Consider the following 23,633-nt stretch of genomic DNA (forward strand, 5'->3'; position numbering starts at 1 on the left):
GGCATATTGAAGCTAAACTGGTGATGATGCAATGGAATAAATTCAGCAAGCGGAAAAAATTGACACTTTTAGGCTAAAATGGCCAAATATGAGATTGATTTGGTCAGAAACTCACATAGGCCTACAGGTGTCATCATGGGGGGCTTGTATGGACCATCCCCTTTTAAAATATTGGGGGATTTATCCCCATCCCCGGGATCTATGCCTATAAGTTGAAACATCAAAAGGCAAAGAAATTGGTTTGAGTATTGAACTGAGTAATGTGGCTGTAAGTATTATGTAATGTAATCCCTGCATTACAAGGAGCACCCCAGCCCAGAGGTTTTCGAATGATGGTCTAGCCGTGCTAGATTTTACAGCTGATGGTGGTCCAAAAGGGCCAAAGGCCGGGAGGGGGGCACTCACTAAAATGAGTGAAGCGATGTGCGTGCAGTGCAGTGCGGCCACAACCCACATTAACCCCCATTTTTCAACTCCCTCTCACTCAATGACCACTTTTTAATTTTTTATTTTACTGAATTACTGAACTCATCACTCAATGACCCCTGTTTTTCCTTTTCCTGTCACAAAAAGACCTCCTTTGTAAAGAATTTTGACAAATTTCTGGTAGTCTTTCACCATTGTTTCTCAAAAAATCCCATTTTGATGACTTTTGAAAACAATTATCAAAAATTTGTCAACTTTTATATTTTAACCCAAGTTTTGACCCAGTCTCACTGAAAGAACCCCCTTTTGAGGCCTCCTTACTAAATGACCCCTTGGTTATATGGCGTTGAAGCTCTCACCAAAAGACCCCTATAGCATGTATAGTTTCAAACATGTCCGCACATCCCCGTCACTTCGAAAGTCGAGTGCTTGTAGGCCTATCAGCCCCTATTTCTATAGGCCTTAGGCCCTATCACTATGCAGACAAACAGCGGGCACACTGTGTAGGCCCTTATATTACTCATCCCCTCAATGATCCCCCACCTTTCTTCTCTTTTCCTTTCTTTCTCCTGATACCAAATGCCCATACCGGCCCTAGCCTCATTCCGCAGCCGCAATGAAATACCAATATTCCATTGACAGCCAGCCCAATATTTTGCTGTTGGCTTAAAATTTAAAAATTTTACTGTATCGCATCTAGAGTATTGGCCTTTTGCTGTGTTTACTTTCTAGAGAATTGATTCAAAAGGCCATTTGTAGGTGATGCCATGACGGTGTAGGCCTCACAGTGGCCGGCCTATAATAGCTTAGTGTTAGGGCCTATACCTTAAGCCCTAGGGCCTATACCTTAGGCCTTACGCCTTCGGCTCTCGGACCTATGCCTCAGGCCCTAGGGCCTATGTCTTAAGATACTCCTTCCCCATTCTCTCCCCTTTTCTTCTATTTTCCCTTCCTTTCTCTTCTTTTCCTTTCTCTCTTTCTTTTTTCTCCCTTCTCCTTTTCCTTTTTCTTTCTTTTTCTCTTCTTTTTGAGCAACCGGCCCTGAGCGGCCCAGAACCAAGCGGCCCATGTGGCGATCGCCACAACGCCACAGTGGCCAGTCCGCCCCTGCGTGTTTGTGATTAAATCACAGTAGTCAGAAAACATGCATGTATTTCCTCTTATATTGTACAGATATTCACTGTCCATGAGTGTGATGTTCGAAATATAATCATGAGGTGAAAGATGGATTGTTCCCGGCCAATGGATGGAATGGAACCATTAATCTTTCACAAAAATAAAATAATTTCTTGTTTGATCAAAAGTACAAAATGTACCACAATTATTACATGTTGAGGGAAATCTAATTTTAAAGATTTAAAAAATCTAAAACCTGAAACTACTAATATTTTGAAATAAATGAAAGCCTTTTTATGTGTAACTATTACTTAGAAACACAAAACCAAAGACAATATGTACATACCTTTAATATTTCAGAATTTAAATATTTACAAAATAAAAGATGATTTGATTATCTTATACCAGTTTGTGTTTCACATTAAACTTTTAAATTGAACTTTATGTACATAATTGTAATGTTTTCATAATTTCAATATTTACCAAACTGAAAGATGATTTGATTACCTTACATTAGAGTGTGTTTCACCAAAGATACTCAATCTTTGGTTTCACATTAATTGTATATTTAGCAGGTGAAGTATAAAAATGCTTCTGGTTGATAGAGTCAGTGCATAGAGACTCAATGCAAATATGAACAATTACAGTGCAAATATCAGCTAATAGCATGATGATGATAGCAAATCCTATTAGACATCAATTAGACATTTACAGTTAGCAGACAATTCACATTTGGCAAATTATGAGCACTAGACATGATCATAGAAATCTAACACGAGCCGTAATTAGTTTCCAGATGATATTATCAATATCCTGGTAACATAATATTAGACTGCTAGTTATTTGTGTCAGGGCTGATGGAATCAAGAGTTTAGGAGACAAAGGTCAATTTATGGTGTGTATTTATGTGTGAGAAGCTAGACAGCCACACCCTATGTAGCAATCCTGTGCGCATAGATACGATACGGACTGTTGACCAAGTAAATGTTGAAACCTATGTTGAGACTCAATTTGACTAATTGTATACTTGTTTATAAATGTGTGTGTGGAATGTTGGTGGGTGTGTGTTTTGATTTTCACTGTGAATCGTGGATATACACTAAAAGATCAGTACATACATGTAATGCTATAACAGTGGACACACAAAATAAACAAGAACATCCAAGGTTTTTAGACCCTGCTAAATAGAGGGTGACGAACATAAATATGCAGGAGCATTAAAAACGAAGGGCCATGGTTGTAAAATGTCAGTCTGTTGTAAAATGTCAAACCTGTGTAAGAAAATGGTATATATGCCCTCACAGTGAATAAGAGGGAGGGGTGTGTGTGCATCTTGAGTGGGGGTGGGGGGGGGTGTGTGTGTGTTATAGTTTTGACTTGCTCTGAAATGAAATTGACTTTAATTTCTCTTTCTTTAAGCTACTATTTGTTATTCAGTAAATTAATAGACAAAACCATATGAACAAGCACTTAAGTATATACATCTGTGGCAAAGGTTTCAACAATGCATATCTTTTTACTCATTAGTAGTTGGGCATCGTGTCAATGGTTTGCCCATCTAGGTTTTGGAACAAATTGTTCTTGACACTGCTCATTATACATGGAGGGCTTTCATCACCATTATAGGGTAGATCAATCTGTATCCATGCACAATGTCTTCTTATTTTATGTACAGTCAGCCATGATGGGACACGCAATGTGAAATTTACATTGGGAAGTGTTGCCCTAGAGTGGATACAGATTGGGCTGCAGCACATGAAACATGCATCCAATTCTTTTGGTTTACACTAGCACAGAAAGTGTATGTTACCAACGAATATACATGTTCCCATAATGTAATGTAATGAACATGGAATCCAAACCTCATCAACACATCGTTGAGTATATTGTCTTATTCCTGAACAATTTTCACACACAGTTTTGAGCATATTTGATCACTTTGTCACAAAATGTGTTGTTATTATTGTTTTATTTGTCAATATGTTTACATTTCCAGATGTTTGCTGTTGTATTGTAGTTTTGTGTCTGACGAACAAAATAATCACATCAGTTTTGTTGAATTTTGTGTTACAGTTCAAAGTAGAACTGACTCAAGATTGTAATCAGATAACTTGAAATCACAAATGATTCACGCTTTCTATACTCCCTCTTTCTTACTAGATGACAACCTGGGATTCCTGAGTGCCAGTAATGTGGACAAGAAAGTTGTCAAGGAGTTCATGCAGGAGGTGGGCAAACATCCCGACCTGGACGAGCACACTATCGCTAAACTTATCACTTATGAATGTCAGCAACATGAGAAACATGACCGTGGTTGGTATCGAGTCAACGCATCCCGCCAAATGTTTGGACGCCAGAAAATTGAAGCCAATGTGGAACCTCATATTCTTGATGTACGTACTTAAGTTTTTTAGGCAATAACTCCCGCAACAACTTAGGGTGTATTTTGTTGTGAACTGCATGTGCACTTTCAATTAGTAAACTTAACATGCTCCAATTCTTGAAATATAATCCGGTGGGGGAACACAAGTATGATAGTGTTCATGTGCTCAACCCATTTTTTCATAATACTACCTAAACAAGTTATACTAAGTTGTGCCCCAAGCATGTTTTTTTCCACTAAAAATGTACTGCTTTTTGGATTCAATTTACAAGTTGATCAAGTGCATTTTTGATCTGTAATTCTAGTGACTGTATGTATACACACCTTTCCCAATCACAAGATAGATGCTTTTTACGGTAATAGATGCCCATGCATGTATCTTCTCATTAATACTCAGCATCTCTGATCCACCACTTTCAAGAAACAGTTGATGACATATCACTCTGATATAGTTGTGCTGCACTCCATAATATGTAGAGCTTGGCTGAATTATCTAATTTTGCTGAGATTGATGCAGTCATTAAACATTATGAGAATCACGATCCTACTAGATAAAAGGCTGTAGAATGCTTTGGTGGTGCTAAATTTTCTGTAGTGACTATTAAACTCCATTTATGAAGCAAGTTGTCTGGCAATAGTTTAGTTGAATCTTTCTTTATTGAGGGTAACATACTTTATTGACCAGCACTGCTTTCCAAGCACGCCCTCATACGTACATAAAGTATAATATATTGTATTATATATAGTATATCACATACATGTATAACAGCCTGAACATAAAATGCAATTTAAGTCCGCAAAATTAATATATATAACTGTAAAAAAAACCTAAAATTTTTTTTAAATGAACTGAGAATCATCACCTTAACCAGGGTAGTACTTGATAACTAGAAGAATAACCAAGAAGATGTACAGGGATCTGTTTTCATTATAGTTAATCTGTAAGGCCTCGAAATATGTAAAAACCGCAACAGTGTAATGAAACCTAATGGTAAATGTAGTAATTTTTCTACTGTGTGCATGTGTGCCTGTGATTTACTTTTGGTTTCACATTGTGTGTCAGAAAACCAGAATCACTAGAATCAAAGTGACAGGTTAATGTCACCCTCTCTCTCAACAACTAGAGGCCCAAATCATTCAGCAATGACTCTATTGGTGCAGTGCATTCCTAAAACAGCCGCATAATGACTGGGACAAATTTTAATGGTCTGGCGGATGTAGTGGACTGGTAATGCTTGTAGATCATGGCTGTAAAATGAATCATGATTGTTTTGTGAGCTGTGAAATATTCAGAAGGGATAATTAGCATTTTGTCCTTCATATTGCTATCAGCAGTAGATAGCAAATGAAATAGTGTGTATCATCAGTTCTTTGATAATGGATTGAGCAGAGTGTTGTCAAGTAGACAACAGATGAAATAGTTTTGCTCTCAACAGTAGATGATGACTGGTAAAGGTGCTATTCAGCGGTAGATAGCAAATTGGCATTATGAAGTATTACAACCATAAATCACAAAATGTGTTTGAAATGTACAACACAACTTGCCATTTTTACCACTCATTGTGCTATATGTAACATTGTTCTGTAATGTTGCATGGGTATTATAAGATAAAACGTTATTTTACATTCTTCACAAAAAACACCAGAAATATACAGGAGATGCTCGAGAGGCCTCGTGGCTTGACATTTGGAACAAAAATACATAACAAATATCACGAAACACATTATGCTTTATTAAAGCATTCATATGCAGGAAAATAAGCATGTGTTGTGATATACAAATTAATAAATGTGCACATAAAGTCCATGCGTAATGTCATCGGCATAAGCTGAAAGTTGACAAATTTATCACACCATTGATGAGAATGCGCCATTTTCCTGACCCATCTAACGATGATACTCACATCAGTCATGTATCCTAATGCTGGTTTCATACTACCCTGCCGCTTGCCGCTGAGCGGCGTGGCGCACGTGCATTGCAGACAAACGGACACAATCAAGGCTTGTCATTGGTTGAAACGCCCTGGCGCTTGCCGCAGCGGCAAGCGGCAGGAAAGTATGATGGGAGCTTTATCCTTTAAGTCCCTGAGAAGAGGGTAAGGAAATAAACAATAATAACCAATATGTCATTGAATAAATGGCATATTTCAACCAAACTGTTAGACACATGTATAATTTCTAAAGGTGTTTCTTCTAAGACTACGACTGTCTTCTCACCTTCACCCTGGATATTGGTAAATAGAGGATAAAGTTAAGCATGTTAGCAATTGCCTAGTAATGTCCACATGTTTCATGAATTCCAATCAAAACTAACTAAGTTTTACATTTTCTTCTTTTGCATGCAGCTTTACCATAAGATCAAGAACAAGGAACTGCCAGTCCATACCGGGGAAGATGCGTCTGAAGGTGGTAAGATTGCAGTGGTGGAATTTTCAGCAGCTTCCTGTGCTGTGATGGAGAACGAAGGCAAAGTACGCATTGACATTGAACGCTATGGTCTGACTAGTACTCAAGTCATTGTCAAGTAAGTACAGAGTATGTTAAAAAGACTGTGATGCTCACTTATATGCCAGTCATTAACTGATGAGCGATTATTGCTTTCAGATTACTGAACCGTTCAGTCTTTTGCAAAACTACAATAAGAGAAAGGTTTGAGTAATTGAGTTTTAGATCAGTGAACCGGAGCTAACATAACAGCCGCACTTACGCTCAGATAGAAATCACTGATTACATTAGTTAAACTCAAATGATGCAGAGGGTTATGAGGCTCACACTGGAATACATACACCTTTATACAGTACACTCTAATAATAATAATAATAATAATAAAAGAGATTTATATAGCGCATCATACAGAAGTCTCGATGCGCTTTACAGAGCACACATACATAAGTAAAAACTAAAGTGTACAAAAATCCTTAAAGAATACACCTTAAAATACAAACTACAATAGCATGATTAATTAGGCTACACCAAGCATCCCTCACAAGGAATGGAGAATATATAAGAACGAGCAAAGGGTCCCAAACCAGTGAAAGACGCACTCTAGCCACAACATCAATGAATGATGCTACGCATATCATAATATGTTACAAACTAAAATGGAGGAAGAAACATGCATCACATACTTGAACAAATTAAACATTGAAATACAAACTCACATAACATGCAGAAGTGAATAGACCCTGAAAAAAATCCTGGGATATCTACCCTGCCAGGACTTCAATCTAGGACCTTCTAGGAATATAGGACCTAGGGCACATACTCTAACCCTTAGATTAATAAACACACATATTGGAACTCGAATTCAACTTACTCCAGTGCAGCGTTCAGACCTGGCGACATCACTCATCTTATGCGCGAAGTTTCTTTTGTGTATGCTTGCACTATTTTGGAGTTTGCTCACGCGGTACCTGACTTAGCGTCGATCCCCATAAGCAACATGCCATGATTCCGCGGTATGCTCTAACCACTGAGCTAAATAAATGTAATGGGGATCCCTGATAAACAGGGCTTCAAACCAAGTAGTAAATGATTGAGCAGTCCATGCACAGTGGGTCTAAGTAAGCAATGCAACACACCATAGTGTACCAGATCAACACAGATGCTTAAACCGGGGCTTAAATTAGCAAGCACAGAAACACAGTGGGTAAGGGGCTCGCACATCATATACTGGAACACATGCACATTAAATTATACAGTATACTCTAGTCGCAAGATCATTGAATGATACTTAACTGCATTTCTTAAATATATTACACACTAAAGTGGTGGAAGAAACAGTTTCATCTTTCAAACTACTTGGTGTTGATTTCCATTCGACTCAAGTTTCTCCTTTTACAGGATTTGTTATCAGAACTTCTCAAAATATGCACTGTAATATACCAGATTACCTTTACATAAAATATTAATTTTCACCAAATTTAAACAATACTTTGTATACATAGGTATGAAACTGTAGATGGTACCGCTGAAGCCACCTCTGACTACATCGCACAGAAATCTGCTGTTGTTTTTGAGCCTGGTGAGACACACAAATTCATTGAAATTGAAATAGTTGATGACAACGAGTGGGAACCAGATGAGACATTCTTTGTGAAATTGGCCCTTGATTCCAACCAGGCTAGTAAGGTGAAGCTCGGTCGCAAGAACATCATGCAGGTCATTATCATCAATGATGATGGTAAGTTTTTGCATTTCATGTGTACAAAAGTAGATACAACGATGAGGGAACAAACCTACCAAGTCAGATTTTGCTTTTGGGGGGATATTGTTTTTAATTGTGCTAAAATCATGTAAAACCAGCCGTTTTTGGCCAAAATTGATTGATCTTGATTGAAAAGATTTTGGAAAAAAATCGAAACATTTTCAAAATATGTTTGCAAATTTTTGGCAAACATTTTCAAAATGTTTTAAAAAATCAATTTTTTTGCCAGATTTTTCATGCTTTCAGTGATATTTTAGGGTCATTTTAGCCTTAAGAAATCCTGACCTTGAAAAGTTCATTCGCTCATTAAACAGGGTATGTTTTTGGCCCAGGTTTTTGGTCACCTAATTAGGAAATTTCAATTTTGTTATTTACAAATGACATTTTTAGAAATGTTTAAAATTTAAATACCAATCATCGTCTTTTCTATACAGAGCCTGGAATCTTGGAATTGGCAAGACAAGTTTCTTGGTCAAAGAAAGTATTGGCAATGCTATTCTTCCAATCGTGCGAAATGATGGCTGCGATGGACGTATTGAAGTCACATGGACCACAAAAGACATGGAAGCCGTCCATGAAAAAGATTACATCGGTGGTACTGGCACTTTAGTATTTGAGCATGGCGAACGTGAGAAGAACCTAGAGATTCCCATCATTGATGATCAAGAATATGAGAAAGATGAGAGTTTCCAAGTTGATCTGTCAGATCCTACAGGTGGTGCTAAATTGGGACGAGTTAAGAAAACTGTTGTGACAATTATCAATGATGATGGTAAGGGGTACGAGTAAAATGTTTTCAGCAGGCTTCCCGTTAAGCTTTCAGCTCCGTGCATCCAAGCGGATGAACAGTGTGTGGCAAATGCATACAATTATGTGCCTAGTAAAAAAAAAAAAATTTTAACTTTTCATATTTCTGCACTTGTTATATTAATATGTTGTTGGTGCTAAACATGTGCTAATATAGATACTATAAATATACAAAAAAAAATGTAAAATCATTTTGATTTTGTTTTTAAAATTGCTTTTATTAAAGGCCTAAAATTGCTTTTATTAAAGGCCTATTCAGTGATTTACTCATCCGGACGATCGTAAAAATCATCAAAATTCAGATTTTGGTACCTTTATCATTGTCATAGATGTGCTAACATAGCCTGCGAGTAGTTCAGCTGAAAGCCGTGTATTTAAGACAATAAGACATTTTACACAAATCTGTAATTTAGATGCTACATGTATTTGAATGGGGCTTCAACTCCGTCAGTACTGCTGTTTTCTTTGTTTTTTGCCAAATTTGTCATTTCAAAAATACCAAATGACAATTTGAATGACTTATCCTTTACTTTTAAGCAATTTATAAACAATTTAATTTTTTTTACACTTGCGCTGGGATCACTGAATAGGTCTTTAATCATAATAATTACTGAATATATGCAATTTTCAGGAAAATAAACTTAAACAAAATAAATAGTAATACTCAGTTTCAATTTGTAAGAAATAGTAAAAAATGATACATGCACTGCACACCATGTTGTTAGTCTCATCCCAACTAGGCATGTGATCAATAGACAGTGAAGAAGTGACTACATCAAAAGTTATGAGGGTTTCATTATTGAATGTTCAGCAGGTTGGTCAATATTTTGGGATTTAAATTATTTTCAAAAAGCAAAATTAATGGAGACTTTTTGATCAATTATTATGATTAAATTAAGCTCTTGAATAAAATGCTTCTGGATGCATCAATGCATGTTTACAGGAACCCTGCTGTACTGATCAATAAAGATTGAGAATTTTGGAAAATAAGAAAAGCTGTCGTATTATGGCTGTAACAAGGAAACTAAATACTGAATGAACAACTTATTACTCATTAATCAAATTTTATTGTTTTTTGTGTCATCAGATTACTCTGGTCTCTTGGATCGTGTAGTGAAGATCACGCATGTCAACGTGAGACAAAATAAATATTGGTAATTCATCATATGCTGATCAGTTCCGTGATGCTATGAATGTCAACGGTGGAGATGTAGAGAATGCAACCACAATAGACTATGTTATGCATTTCTTCACCTTTGGATTCAAGGTAATTTGTTCTGTTTGGAAAACATCATCTATCAATGTATTAAAATGGAGAAGGCAGACACCGCCATGTTTTCAATTTTCAATAAATAGCCAGAAGTACACTATGTTGGTTACCATGGTTTCCCATAGGGTTATATATAGGACCAAGTTTTTGTTAAGTGAACCATGTACATCTTCATCTTTTCATTTGCTCTATACTTTCATGTGTTGTCATCCTCAAGCAGGCCTGGCTCTCAAATTGCACACCCTAAGCACTGATCTGGAGCATGTGAAAGTACCAACCCTAATCACTGACCTTCTTGTAACATTGACCAATCATATTTAGGCACCCTTTTTACTGATCTACCATAAAAAAGGAACCCTTTTCACTGACCTATCTTGAAGAAGAAATTTTTCACTGACCCGTTGTAAAAAGGAACCCTTTTCACTAACCTATAATGACCTATCATGAAGAAGGAACTCTTTCACTGACCCATTGTAAAAAGGAACCCTTTTCACTGACCTATAATGACCTATCATGAAGAAGGAAACTCTTTTACTGACCAGTTATAAAAAGGTACCCTTTTCACTGACCTTTCATAAAGAAGGAACTCTTTTCACTGAACTTTCATAAAAAGGAACCCTTTTCACTGACCTTTAATGACGTATCATAAAGAAGGAACTCTTTCGCTGACCTATCATAAAAAGCAACCCTTTTCACTTACCTATCATAAAAAGGAACTCTTTTCACTAACCTATCATAAAAAGGAACCCTTTTCACTGCCCTATCATAAAAAGGAACCCTTTTCACTAACCTATCATAAAAAGGACCCTTTTCACTTACCTATCATAAAAATGAACCCTTTTCACTTACCTATCATAAAAATGAACTCTTTTCACTAACCTATCATAAAAAGGAACTCTTTTCACTAACCTATCATAAAAAGGAACCCTTTTCACTGCTCTATCATAAAAAGGAACCCTTTTCACTAACCTATCATAAAAAGGAACCCTTTTCACTTACCTATCATAAAAATGAACCCTTTTCACTGCCCTATCATAAAAAGCAACCCTTTTCACTCACCTATCATAAAAAGGAACTCTTTTCACTAACCTATCATAAAAAGGAACCCTTTTCAGCCCTATCATAAAAATGAACCCTTTTCACTGCCCTATCATAAAAAGGAACCCTTTTCACTAACCTATCATAAAAAGGAACCCTTTTCACTAACCTATCATAAAAAGGAACCCTTTTTACTGACCTATCATAAAAAGGAACCCTTTTCACTAACCTATCATAAAAAGAAACCTTTTCACTGTCCTATCATAAAAAGGAACCCTTTTCACTGCACTGACATATCATAAAAAGGAACCCTTTTCACTGACCTATCATAAAAAGGAACCCTTTTCACTGACCTATCATAAAGAAAAAACCCTTTTCACTGACCTAACATAAAAAGGAACCCTTTTCACTGACATATCATAAAAAGGAACCCTTTTCACTGACCTATCATAAAAAGGAACCCTTTTCACTGACCTATCATAAAGAAAAAACCCTTTTCACTGACCTAACATAAAAAGGAACCATTTTCACTGACCTATCATAAAGAAAAAAATCCTTTTCACTGATTTATAATAAAAAGGAACCCTTTTCACTGACCTATCATAAAGAAAAAACCCTTTTCACTGACTTATAATAAAAAGGAACCCTTTTCACTGACCTAACATAAAAAGGAACCATTTTCACTGACCTATCATAAAGAAAAAAATCCTTTTCACTGACTTATAATAAAAAGGAACCCTTTTCACTGACCTATCATAAAGAAAAAACCCTTTTCACTAACCTATAATAAAAAGGAACCATTTTCACTGACCTATCATAAAGAAAAAAATCCTTTTCACTGACTTATAATAAAAAGGAACCCTTTTCACTGACCTATCATAAAGAAAAAACCCTTTTCACTGACTTATAATAAAAAGGAACCCTTTTCACTGACCTAACATAAAAAGGAACCATTTTCACTGACCTATCATAAAGAAAAAAATCCTTTTCACTGACTTATAATAAAAAGGAACCCTTTTCACTGACCTATCATAAAGAAAAAACCCTTTTCACTAACCTATAATAAAAGGAACCTTTTTCACTGACATATCATAAAGAGGTCAAAAGAGTTCATTTTTAAAGGTCTCATTAAATGGTTTTTAAAATAATTTAACTGGTAAACTTGGCAGTCAGATTACAATAGATGAAGGAGATCATAGAAAATCACATTTTTGTCATGTGTGATAAAAAAACATTCAAGCTTTTAACTAAACTACATTTTTTTTGTTTTCTCCATGTATCAGGTGATTTTTGCATGCATACCTCCACCATCATTCCTGAACTCTGGCGGTTGGATCACCTTTGTTGGAGCTTTGTGTTTTATTGCTATAGTAACAGCACTCATCAGTGATTTGGCATCCATCTTTGGGTGTTTGATTTCACTTCACCCAAGCATTGTGGCCATCACGTTTGTTGCTCTGGGAACCAGTTTACCAGATTTGTTTGCTAGTAAGACGGCTGCTACTAACGAGAGAACCGCAGATAACTCAATTGGAAATGTTACCGGCAGTAATTCTGTCAATGTGTTCCTTGGGTTGGGTATGCCATGGCTCATTGCTGCTATCTACTGGAGAGTAAGGGTAAGTTGAAACAATATTGGAGCAGAGTTGTATGAAACAACCAAAATTTAGGTCAAGCTAAGTCATTTGGCCTCATTTTTAACCCGAGTCAAAGATATCACTTGAGTCAGTTGTATCATTTTGCCTCGAGTCACAATTCACTGGAAATCACTGTAGGCACAAAAACAGGCAAAGTTTGATGGCCAAATAGTGCCACAGAAGTGTTAGGAAAACAGTACAGATGTACACTGGAAGTGATGAAAATCACTGTGCACATAGCAGACAAACAAAACCAAATAGTTTGGTTGTTTGGTTTTTTCGTGTCTGTTTATATGCACAGTGGTTTTCATCACTGTTCTAGTGCACTTTTGTATTCCCATTGATCCTTGTTGTTTTGCAGGTTTAGCATTTCTGTGGGCCTTGGAGCCAGTATTTTTTGGCTATCGAACTTTGCCTACTTCTAATGCCTACATTTGCTGTTTTTGTCCCCCTGCATACTATCTAGTCTGTATTTTACTTGTTTCCCCACACCAAGTTGGTGTACCTTGCTCTTTTTCTTTCCTGTTGTTCATATTTTGTGTCCTGATCCGTTGGATTCACCATTACCCACTTTAACAAAATGCTAGTCTAACCTGCCATTTCTGTTTCTTATTGTTTCTACAGGATGATGAGTTCGTAGTACCAGCAGGTTCTCTTGCCTTCAGTGTTGCTGTATACACCATATGCGCCCTTGTCTGTGTAGCGGTACTTATGACCAGGCGGTATCTCGCAGTCTTTGGCAAATCTGAATTGGGTGGACCCAAACTACCAAAAATTATCTCTGGATGTGTCCTGGCCTCCTTGTGGTTCGTCTACGTCCTCTTGTCATCTCTGCAAGTTACTGGCACAATAGAAATTTAAATTTTACCCTATTTGTGACCAATATTAATGTTTAGTATATTAAGAAAATCAAAATGGCTGCCAAGGACATTTCCATAATATTCCAATCATGGACTTTTCTAGTTGTGTCTTATGATATGCATCCAAAGAGGTTAGACCAGGGGTCCATTTCACTAAACTTTACGAAGCTTTGTAAGTCTCGAAATTGTTGGTAACTTACGACGAGTCGTAAGTTCCATTTCACTAAGCTTACTTACGAACGGTACCCTTCGTAAGTAATAGGAATTTACTACAGGGACCCTTTGTAAAGTTACATCTAGTATTGGGTGTTTGTAACTTTACAAATGATTACTTGAGTTACGAAGGGTTAAAGGTTTAGTGAAATGGACCCCAGGGGACTTTACCATGTCTGTGTATCGCTCATGGAGGGTGAACTAACTTATCTTTCACATCATGCACCCATCAAACTTAAAATTACTATAGACCACTTGACATCACTGTTTATCAACAAAGGAGAGGGACTCGTCTGTCGATATGCTTGAACGAGCTGCTACACTGTTCAATGGCTTTCTTGTACTATATGAAATGTGGCGGGCGATTTAAAATGCATGTGCCCTTAGCAAACTACGATGCGTACGCACACTGCAGGGCAAAGAACAATGGGAACTGCCATAATGCGCGCGCATACTGCCGGGCAATGACATCACAGGCCAAGTGGTCTATACCTGCTTGTTTACAATGAGCTGTGTGTAATGTATTGAGCCGATTAAGCACTTTGTGTAATATACACAGATCTCAAGATGCCAATTATTATTGTTCAATTTTGGGCACACTAGTTCGGTCCCCATGGATAATAATCCAATATGTTTGGTTTCTCATAACATTATGCACATGGCTATACAGAGCCTCTTGTATGGGTCACACATTCTAGACAGATGCTTTGTGTTGTGTATCAAAGTGCATCTAGAAGTTTTATTGAAAGATTGTAATTTACCATCACCATCAATAAGAATATAGTAAACAAACTTATTCAAAAAACATGTGCAAATTCTTGTTGGTGGGGACAGCAAATTCCAATCTTGGAAATGATAGCAAGATTCCAGATGCAGAAGTAGAAGTGCGGCTTTGGGTTCACAAGAAACACATGCCAAAAACAAATGGCTTAGGATTGAGCCAGTAACATTAAAGTGAAGCCGATATGAGGCATATGTAATGCACTGTGTTAATCATCCCACCAATATGTGCAAGTTACACATACAGTTGCAACCAATCACATGTTTGATTCTGAACACAGCACATTGCACACCTAGATCATGAACCTTTGGGTACCCTTGCTATAGGAAAATTGCTAATTTTGTGTTCATCATAGAACTCTGGGTACACATGCTATAGGAAAATTGCTAATTTTGTGTTCATCACGGAACTCTCGGTATGCCAGCATCTTCCCATGTATGGGGGCATACGGCACAGCAGTAACATTTTCAGAACTGACCAATCGCGTTTGTGCAATACGTATTTGCATCTGCATCCTACACTGTATACACCACATGTATGCAGCGGTGGGAAAGTTCTACGATGAACACTAAATTAACTAATTTTCCTATAATATGTTGCAAAATTGGCCAGCAATATTTGACCGCAGGGTTTGTATTTTAAGATAGTAAACTTTGTTAAAAGGCAGGGCTTCTTCGAATTAAGTGAGCTAACCAAAATGAATCTTAATATTTTAATGGAAATTTTTGGGAATGATAATATCACATGTGCTTGAGCAGTTTATTGTAACAAAGATGCAACAGTGCATTGAGTACAGGACTGAAGTGAAGCTTCCAACTGCACATGGTGCTATCAGATATGTGCTTGTCTTTAAAGTCAATTTGAATATTTTACCCAACACTAGCCTAGAAAGTTGCCCTTTTACCAATTTTAGGATCAATAATATTATGAACACTATAATTGTATAATAGCATTATGAAATATTGTAACAGTGGGGCCAATCTGTTTTGCCAAGAGTCCATGTACTGTTTAAAAGCAGTGTTTTTTTAAATGAACTCTCTGTCTACGATCATAAGTAATGTAAGAAAAATGGCGCAATCTATTTTTGGTGGCAGAAGCCCATAAAATGACTAAAATAATAAAAATAAAAACTTTCATAATATTACACAGTAATCCAATACTATAGCAGGACACTTACTTATCAAACTCATATTTGGTGTAAGGAAAACAAGTAAATAACTCAATTGCTTTTCTAGCCATGCTTGTAGGAAGAAATCACACAACGTGCCATGTGCATTCATTTGCATAGTATGAAATAAGTTGAAATCCATACACCACCCTATGGAAGACATGATCTGAATTTCCCATACAGGGGGTGTAGATTTCAAATGGAGTCGCCCATTCAGGTAACCCCATTCACACTCCATATGTGGAAGATTGAATTCATATCTTCCACAGGGGATGTATGGATTTGAACTAGAATAGCCCATTAATTTTTCTTCACAATTCTTCAGCTTGTAGCAGGTAGAGCGCCAGAGCAGTATATTTTGGTGAAGTTATCTCAAAAGGTTTACTTTTTAGCATGTTTTGTTCTATTTTAACTCCTTCGAATACACTTTTATATTCATTTTAAAATACAATATATGATATCTTAAAAATATCTTGTATTTTTAATAATTTTGGGGGGTAATTTGAATATGTCAACTGTGGTACCAATCACAGTTAATCAAGCCATGTCTTTAAAATTAGCTTTTAACAAATGAAGGTAAATTGATGCTATATTACTAAAGAATTGTGAATTTGAATTGTCAATGGATAAATGAAAAACAATTGTACAAAGAAACTTTCTGTATATATATCAAAAATTTTGAAAATATAACAGTAGTTATTTTATTATTGCAAGTTGTATCACAAAAAGTATGGTACCTAGATATTTTTAGAATAATTCATAAAAATATGCAGGTATTTCTAGAATATTTCACATTATTAATAGCAAGACAACTGATGTTTGAGATCAATGTAGTTGTTACATTTTTCCGTTAATTTTTTTAAATATTTTTTTTAATGTTTTTCATCGTTATCATCGTTATATTTAGGTAGATAGGATAATAATCTTTGTCAGTCCAAGTTGTCATCCTTGTACAGTCTAATATTCATGCTAGATAACTGAAATCATTATGAATTATCAAAAGTAGAATTATATAATTGAAGAGGTGGTTATCTCTCTATCTGATCAGGTCAAAAGTTATTTATTGAGATTCTATATTATAATGAAAGCAACATTGATTTTTAAATGTATTTATGTCTTGACACAATCAAGATTTTGTTAACATTCTAGCAGAGGATTGAATGGGCAATATCTGAAACATGAAGAGACACAAAATTATGAATTTTAGGTTGTTATTCAAGATGGTCCTATATCATATTCTCTCCTCTCTGTTACAAGTGATGGGAGTTGGCATATGGGATATTTTAATTCAGGTTTATGGGGTGTTTTAGTTTTATCTTGGGGTGTGTATATCATCATTACATACATATATGTTACCAATTTCACTTTGGTCATTTTGTCGTCGAATGTGCCTTTTTCATGTGCATACCATGTATGAATGTATTTTAATTCTTTTAACATTTCAGTAAAAGGTGCTTCTTAAATATAAAACTAGGAAAGTCTGTTGGGCTTTTTAGCATCATTTTGCTCTTTTTATCAATTCTTTTGTAGTTTATATAAAACAATTAGTAATGTATAAAAAAATGTGTATGTTGTTTTTATATCAACATTTTGTGGATAAGTGGTAGAAATAATAAGAAATATATCACATCTTATAAGCAACATCAGTTTAATGTAATTGAATGATACAGTGAAGTGTGTATGTTCTGTATGTACTAAAGTCAGGGCCTGAGTAAAATTACAGTTCTTAATCAAAGAGCACTGAGAGGCGCAGAATGCTGTTGTTTCTATATTATATTGACTGTTTGCGCATATACCTGTAAATTTACATCATAACTTATATCATGCATAAGAGTGGAGCTATAAAGGCACATATTTCGCATGCAGGACATGAATTATGAGTACCCGCTGCCAATCAAACCCATTGCTAGAATATGGGCATGTATGGCCAATGTGTTACAAGATGTGCATATGAAATTTAAAAAAAAGGGTTGTCTCTGCTTCTGTTAGCCAAAAACCCTAAGCACTATGCATTGTTTTTTAGTTGAAAAAGACAGAGGCGGATTTCTTTTTTTATGGCATTTTTTGCCCACCTTTTAATTTGCTTTGTTATTTGTTGCTGACGTTTTAAAAAAACCCTGTAAAAGCATGAAGAAAAAAAGAATGCACTGAAAATTTTAAAACCTATGTGCAGGGGAAGCAGAGACAAATATTTTGGGGGCCTACTTGTTAATAATGTCAATTATTGTACTTTGTGCAAAAGTCACACTGTGGATTTGTAATATGTATTATGTTGCTATTATTACATACACAATCTGTGGATGAGTAAGTTCTGATGATCAAAAAAGTGAAACCTAACAATTCTTATTCATTAGCTTTAATTGCTCCACAAGTATTGTGCCAAATGTGATTGCTAACCCATTCACTAGTTGACTTCTGATGCAAATTTATAAACAAGAATCCAAAACTGGCTTTGGTTACTAGGCAACAATTTTGACTATGATACCATAGACTGTAGGGTCTATGATGATACAGATTCAAAAGAATAAACAGAACATTACACTCTTAATTGTGTCAGTTATGTCACCCATGTTGTATCAAACTAATGGTCTATTCCAGTTGAAATACATACATTCCCAATGTGAGAAATGACCTTAATCTTCCACACAGTGAGTGTGAATTCCAAATGGGGTTACCTGAATGAGCAACTCCATTTGAAATCTACCCCCTTGTGTGGGAGATAGAGGTTGTGTCTTTCATAGGGGGTGTATGGATATCAACTAGAAGCCCAATATAGATGTACCAACAACAATTATCAAAATTATTATTTTTTTGCTATAAGGTTTACTCTTTAAGTATCTTAACTTTTTTATAACTATTTTGTACAAGTGTAATTCTTACTTGTTATTGTGATTTACAATATGTTAAGCTGCATAGTCCAACAATAATTTGATATGTGTCTGAAATTCAGAATTTCTTTTTGTTTTATATGAAATTAATGTGTAATTCTATTGTTAAATTGTTACTTTATTTTATATATTTTAGGTTCCCTTATCATGGTTACACATATTATTAAGGGAAATGTTTTTAATTTTTGGCCGTTTTTGTGGTGGAAGTCAAGGAAAATATTATAATGTAAGAAATGTAATGAAGGCAACTGATTTCATCTACATTACATCTCATTTGTATCGTGATATTCCACTGTAATAAATCTAGGATCTAAACCTGTAGAAACACTGCAGGGTAGTCAAGTTTTGAGCCAAGCAAAGTGTGAGATTTGATTTCATTCAGGATTTCTGTCACTAAATTGCATTAAACATATTCTGCAATAAAAGAAGCATGAGATTTTACAAGCTTTTGGTCACAAAATATGACATTTTAGTCAAAGCATAAGATTTTGATGGCTAGGTGGAAAGTGGGAGAAAAAAATTGCTAGGCGTGCTGCTTGCACCCAATAATGCACATGAGACTACCCTGCCATTATGAGGCCGTTGTATTATATTTCATACGGTAGCTAAAAAGGTCATAGGTCAAGTAATGTGGTGAAACTCTGCCACATCTTACCAATTTCACATGAAAATTTAGTTATATATATTTTTTACCCTGTCAATGTAAGCATTCAATGATTATTGTTCCTGCCTTATTTTATGATGTACATATGCTGAACTCTGAAATGTTGTAGTTATTGTAGTAATATGTTAATATACAACAGTTCATAGCTCTTATAATGAAAGACAAAGATAAAAAGACTAGTTTGCGTCTGACGTCACTGTCAATCAAATTCTCTACAATCCTTGATTGGCTAATAGCGCGTATAAGGAAGGTCGATTCATCTGACTGGTGCCGATCAGAGAAAAGGAATAGCAGTGAATGGCGAAAAATTCGAAAAATGACGTACTCTTACAAGGCAAAAAGCAACTTTTCTAGGCATTGTTGACATGGTACCTTCACCAAAGAAAGTTTCCTAGTATAAAGACCTAACTTTTGAGATGGTTTGTATGTTTAAAGGTGCAAAATTAACAATAAGGCGCCCGGTTTTACCGTCGTGTTCAGCAACTCAAATCATCACGACACTTGTAAACAAACCGTGGTCGGACTTTGATTGACAGATGACGTCAGACGCAAACTAGTCTTTTTATCTTTGTCTTTCATTATAACTACAATTTATTTAGTCAGGGACATCCAGAAACTATTATGCATGATCTGACATCTCCAGTGTGTGATTCTAGTTATCACCACTTAGTGTCAGTTCAAAAGTTTCAAAAATTTGCTTTGAAACAGGATCTACTCAACAACTGTTTAGTCAGAACCAAGAGTGCAGGATTACCTTTTTACCACCCAAATATGCCAAGAAGATACAAGCAAATTTACTCAAGGAGTTTGTAGCACCTGCATTTTGAGTTGAAGTATGACAAATTCAGGGGTTTTTAAGGATCTGTTTCATATTACAAATTTAGAGAATCCAATTAAGTGGCTTAGACCTGTTAACATTGGCTTAACTTCAGAGTTTCTGTCAAATAAACTAAAACAAATGTATTTAGAAAAAAGTATGCAATAAGTCTATGATCAGATATGGTGATTGCAAGGATACTTCTGAATATTCAATTATTTTTTGCTAAAAATTTATTTCTTGAATTTCAGTGCCCAAAACTATTGTATTCATTTTTTTTTTCAATGTAAAATTAAATATTCCTAATTATTTTGGGTTGATGAAGTACACTAGAGGCATGTCCTTTACAAAAATATATATAAAGTGCTTTCTCTTTTTTTATAATATTAATAATGCTGATAGCCGCTGGCTTAATTTCATTTTATGCATTGGTGTTTTATATTGTTTTTAATGTCGCATAATTAATAAATATGCATGCTGCTTTTAATATTTTTTTTCAGTATAAAAATGTTTCACTACCCAAGGTGATCTGCTGCCGTCATTGTTAATACTGCCACACAGTGAATTCAACACATTTCATGGAATTTTTCACACTGGTGTTTATCCAAGTTTTGATTGTACTGGCAACCCCACATTTGAATATGTTGGGATGAAAGAGAGGTTGGTTACACTCTAACCATGTATCTAAAATACGGTACTAAATGAAGATACCATCAATTCCTTTAACACATTATAGATATGTGTACATTGAATGGTTTAAAATGGATTACGATAATAAAAAGCCAACAATATTTTACAAACTATTGTGGTATTAACAAAATGTCAAAGTCACATCACCTGACACTTATTTTTGTAACAAATATTTTCGCAGCAGCTCAGATTTTGACCAAAATAGAGATATAGTTCAACAAAATTGGAATCATGATTCCCTTTCCCCAAATACACTGGTTTTAAGGGTTCAGAGCGTAATAGGCAACAGCAGTAAGCCCTGCCCAGTTGGCAAACATTGATAGGACAAATGTACCCCATTACCATGGAAAAGAAATAATGATTCCAATTTACTGGGTTTATGCTTTTGTCTGTTGATCAGCTGTTATTACTTATGTCTTTCTTAAGATGATGTATCTTAACCAAGTGACTGCTTGTTGGCCAGTATTTACAAAGAGGAAGTAAACACAGGGGTACCAAGTAGCAACTCAAGTCTTGTCACTGTGTCACGTTTCAAACCAATAGCCTCCTGTAGGTGTAATTCAAGGTGTGGAAGTCCAGGGACTTGTTTCACAAAAACAGGGGCTCATGTTAAGAAAACAAAATAAAGAAATGTGCTAAAATTCAAATTTCAAAATTTAAAATGGTAAAATCATATGATTTTCGGAGGGAAACTTTTTTATTTAGTCTCATTATGCATTTGTAAATGGGCCCCTGGATGTTCCTGATGAAGAAAGGCTCATCATAGTGTTACAGTTGCTATGGTTTTACACTATGGGTTACCATGACAATACACATGTGTTGTTATGATGTTGCATCATGAGTTGCTATGTGTCATGAAAAACTAACATTGTTCGAAAGTTAATCAAGTATGGTGTAGAATATACGTGGTTAAGGTTATTTAAAGGGAATCGTCTCTAAATTATGGTAGCTGGTACTGATAATTGAATTTTGATCAAATTAAAAATGGTAAAAATGCCTGAATTAATTATATGAATAATAATGAAGTGCACTTTTGTCATATGTAAATATTGTTTATTGCAATCTGTATAGGCCAACTCTTTGTACTATTGGAGTTGTTTTTAAACATGCTTCTAATAAAGTTAGGTGTTGCAAATGTGGCTTTACCTTGTTGTCATTATTTGACAGACTGGAGAGGTTGGAACATGATATACACGATTGTTAACTCGATTATTACCAGCCATCATTGCCATTAGGTAATGGTGCCAACTGCTTCATGATGTCCTGCCAGTCTCTTCTGTTAGCACTGACCAGAAAATTCATGTTTCCTCTGTTGCTGTGTGGGGATGACCCCAAGCACTGCACAAGTGTTTTTTAATCTATACACCCTATATGGACCCTATAATTATGGTCTCTGTACATAGCAAATCTGTTATGTCATATTTCCCTTAGCTTTACATTTCCTTAGGCACCACATTGTATTTGGTTCTATAGAACTATCGGTGTCCGGTGAGGCACCAATGACTCGTAGCATCACTCGCTGGAGATAAATAAATTGTATCAAACATAATAATTAACAGTTGCATAGTCTAGTATTATTGTTTTTTATTTAAATAAAGAAAAAATGAATGCACTGTACAAATGTTCAGGGTACGATAAAAAAAAAGTGCCATCAGTACCTATTCGGGCACCGATAGTGCTATAGGACCAAAAATGATGTTGCATGTTGTTCCTTGGCAGCATTTCCCTGATACATCATACATCAAGGAACAGTTTCACACTGAAACCACAAATCAGTTGCTTTACATATGAATTATGGCTATTCATCCCTAGTATTAAAAAAAAAAGAGCCACATTGTTTGGATTTAAAAGGTGCTTATGTAAATTCAATGGCTAAAATATTTTACAATCAGAACTTCATTGCGCTACTTTACACTCGTAATTGAAAGATGCATTTATTGCTAGATAATTATTCAATTCCATGAGTTCTTCATTGTGGCAGAAAGCCAACAAAAGATACTGTATATTGTTCCTTTATCAGACTATCAGCAGTAGATAATTACTTCATCAATACCAATATCAGCAGTAGATAGCTACTTCATCAATAAAAATATCAACAGTTATGTCTACTTCATCAATACCAATATCAGCAGTAGATAGCTACTTCATCAATACCAATATCAGCAGTAGATAGCTACTTCACCAATACCAATATCAACAGTTATGCTTACTTTATCAATACTAATATCAGTAGTTATGTCTACTTCATCAATACCAATATCAGCAGTAGATAGCTACTTCATCAATACCAATATCAGCAGTAGATAGCTACTTCACCAATACCAATATCAACAGTTATGCTTACTTTATCAATACTAATATCAGTAGTTATGTCTACTTCATCAATACCAATATCAGCAGTAGATACATACTGCATTAATACCAATATTACCAGTTATGCCTATTTCATCAATACTAATATCAAAAGTTATGCCTACTTCACCAATACCAATATCAACAGTTATGCCTACTTTATCAATACTAATATCAGTAGTTATGTCTACTTCATCAATACCAATATCAGCAGTAGATAGCTACTTCATCAATACCAATATCAGCAGTAGATAGCTACTTCACCAATACCAATATCAACAGTTATGCTTACTTTATCAATACTAATATCAGTAGT

At 35.4% G+C, this 23,633-nt stretch overlaps 1 protein-coding gene across 1 annotated transcript in view; it reads left to right on the top strand.

The window, feature by feature from the left end:
- Nucleotides 1–22,100, top strand: part of LOC140151545 (sodium/calcium exchanger 2-like) — a 48,258-nt gene extending 26,158 nt beyond the window's left edge. The window contains 9 exon segments of the mRNA XM_072173931.1: nt 3,703–3,935; nt 6,271–6,449; nt 7,873–8,108; nt 8,567–8,584; nt 8,587–8,904; nt 10,027–10,076; nt 10,078–10,206; nt 12,531–12,866; nt 13,509–22,100. Of these exon segments, the coding sequence (XP_072030032.1) occupies nt 3,703–3,935; nt 6,271–6,449; nt 7,873–8,108; nt 8,567–8,584; nt 8,587–8,904; nt 10,027–10,076; nt 10,078–10,206; nt 12,531–12,866; nt 13,509–13,745 (1,736 nt within the window). The 3' untranslated portion in view covers nt 13,746–22,100.
- The last annotated feature ends 1,533 nt before the right edge of the window (nt 22,101–23,633 follow it).

The sequence above is a fragment of the Amphiura filiformis genome, chromosome 1, assembly GCF_039555335.1.
Source record: "Amphiura filiformis chromosome 1, Afil_fr2py, whole genome shotgun sequence".
NCBI lineage: Eukaryota > Metazoa > Echinodermata > Ophiuroidea > Amphilepidida > Amphiuridae > Amphiura > Amphiura filiformis.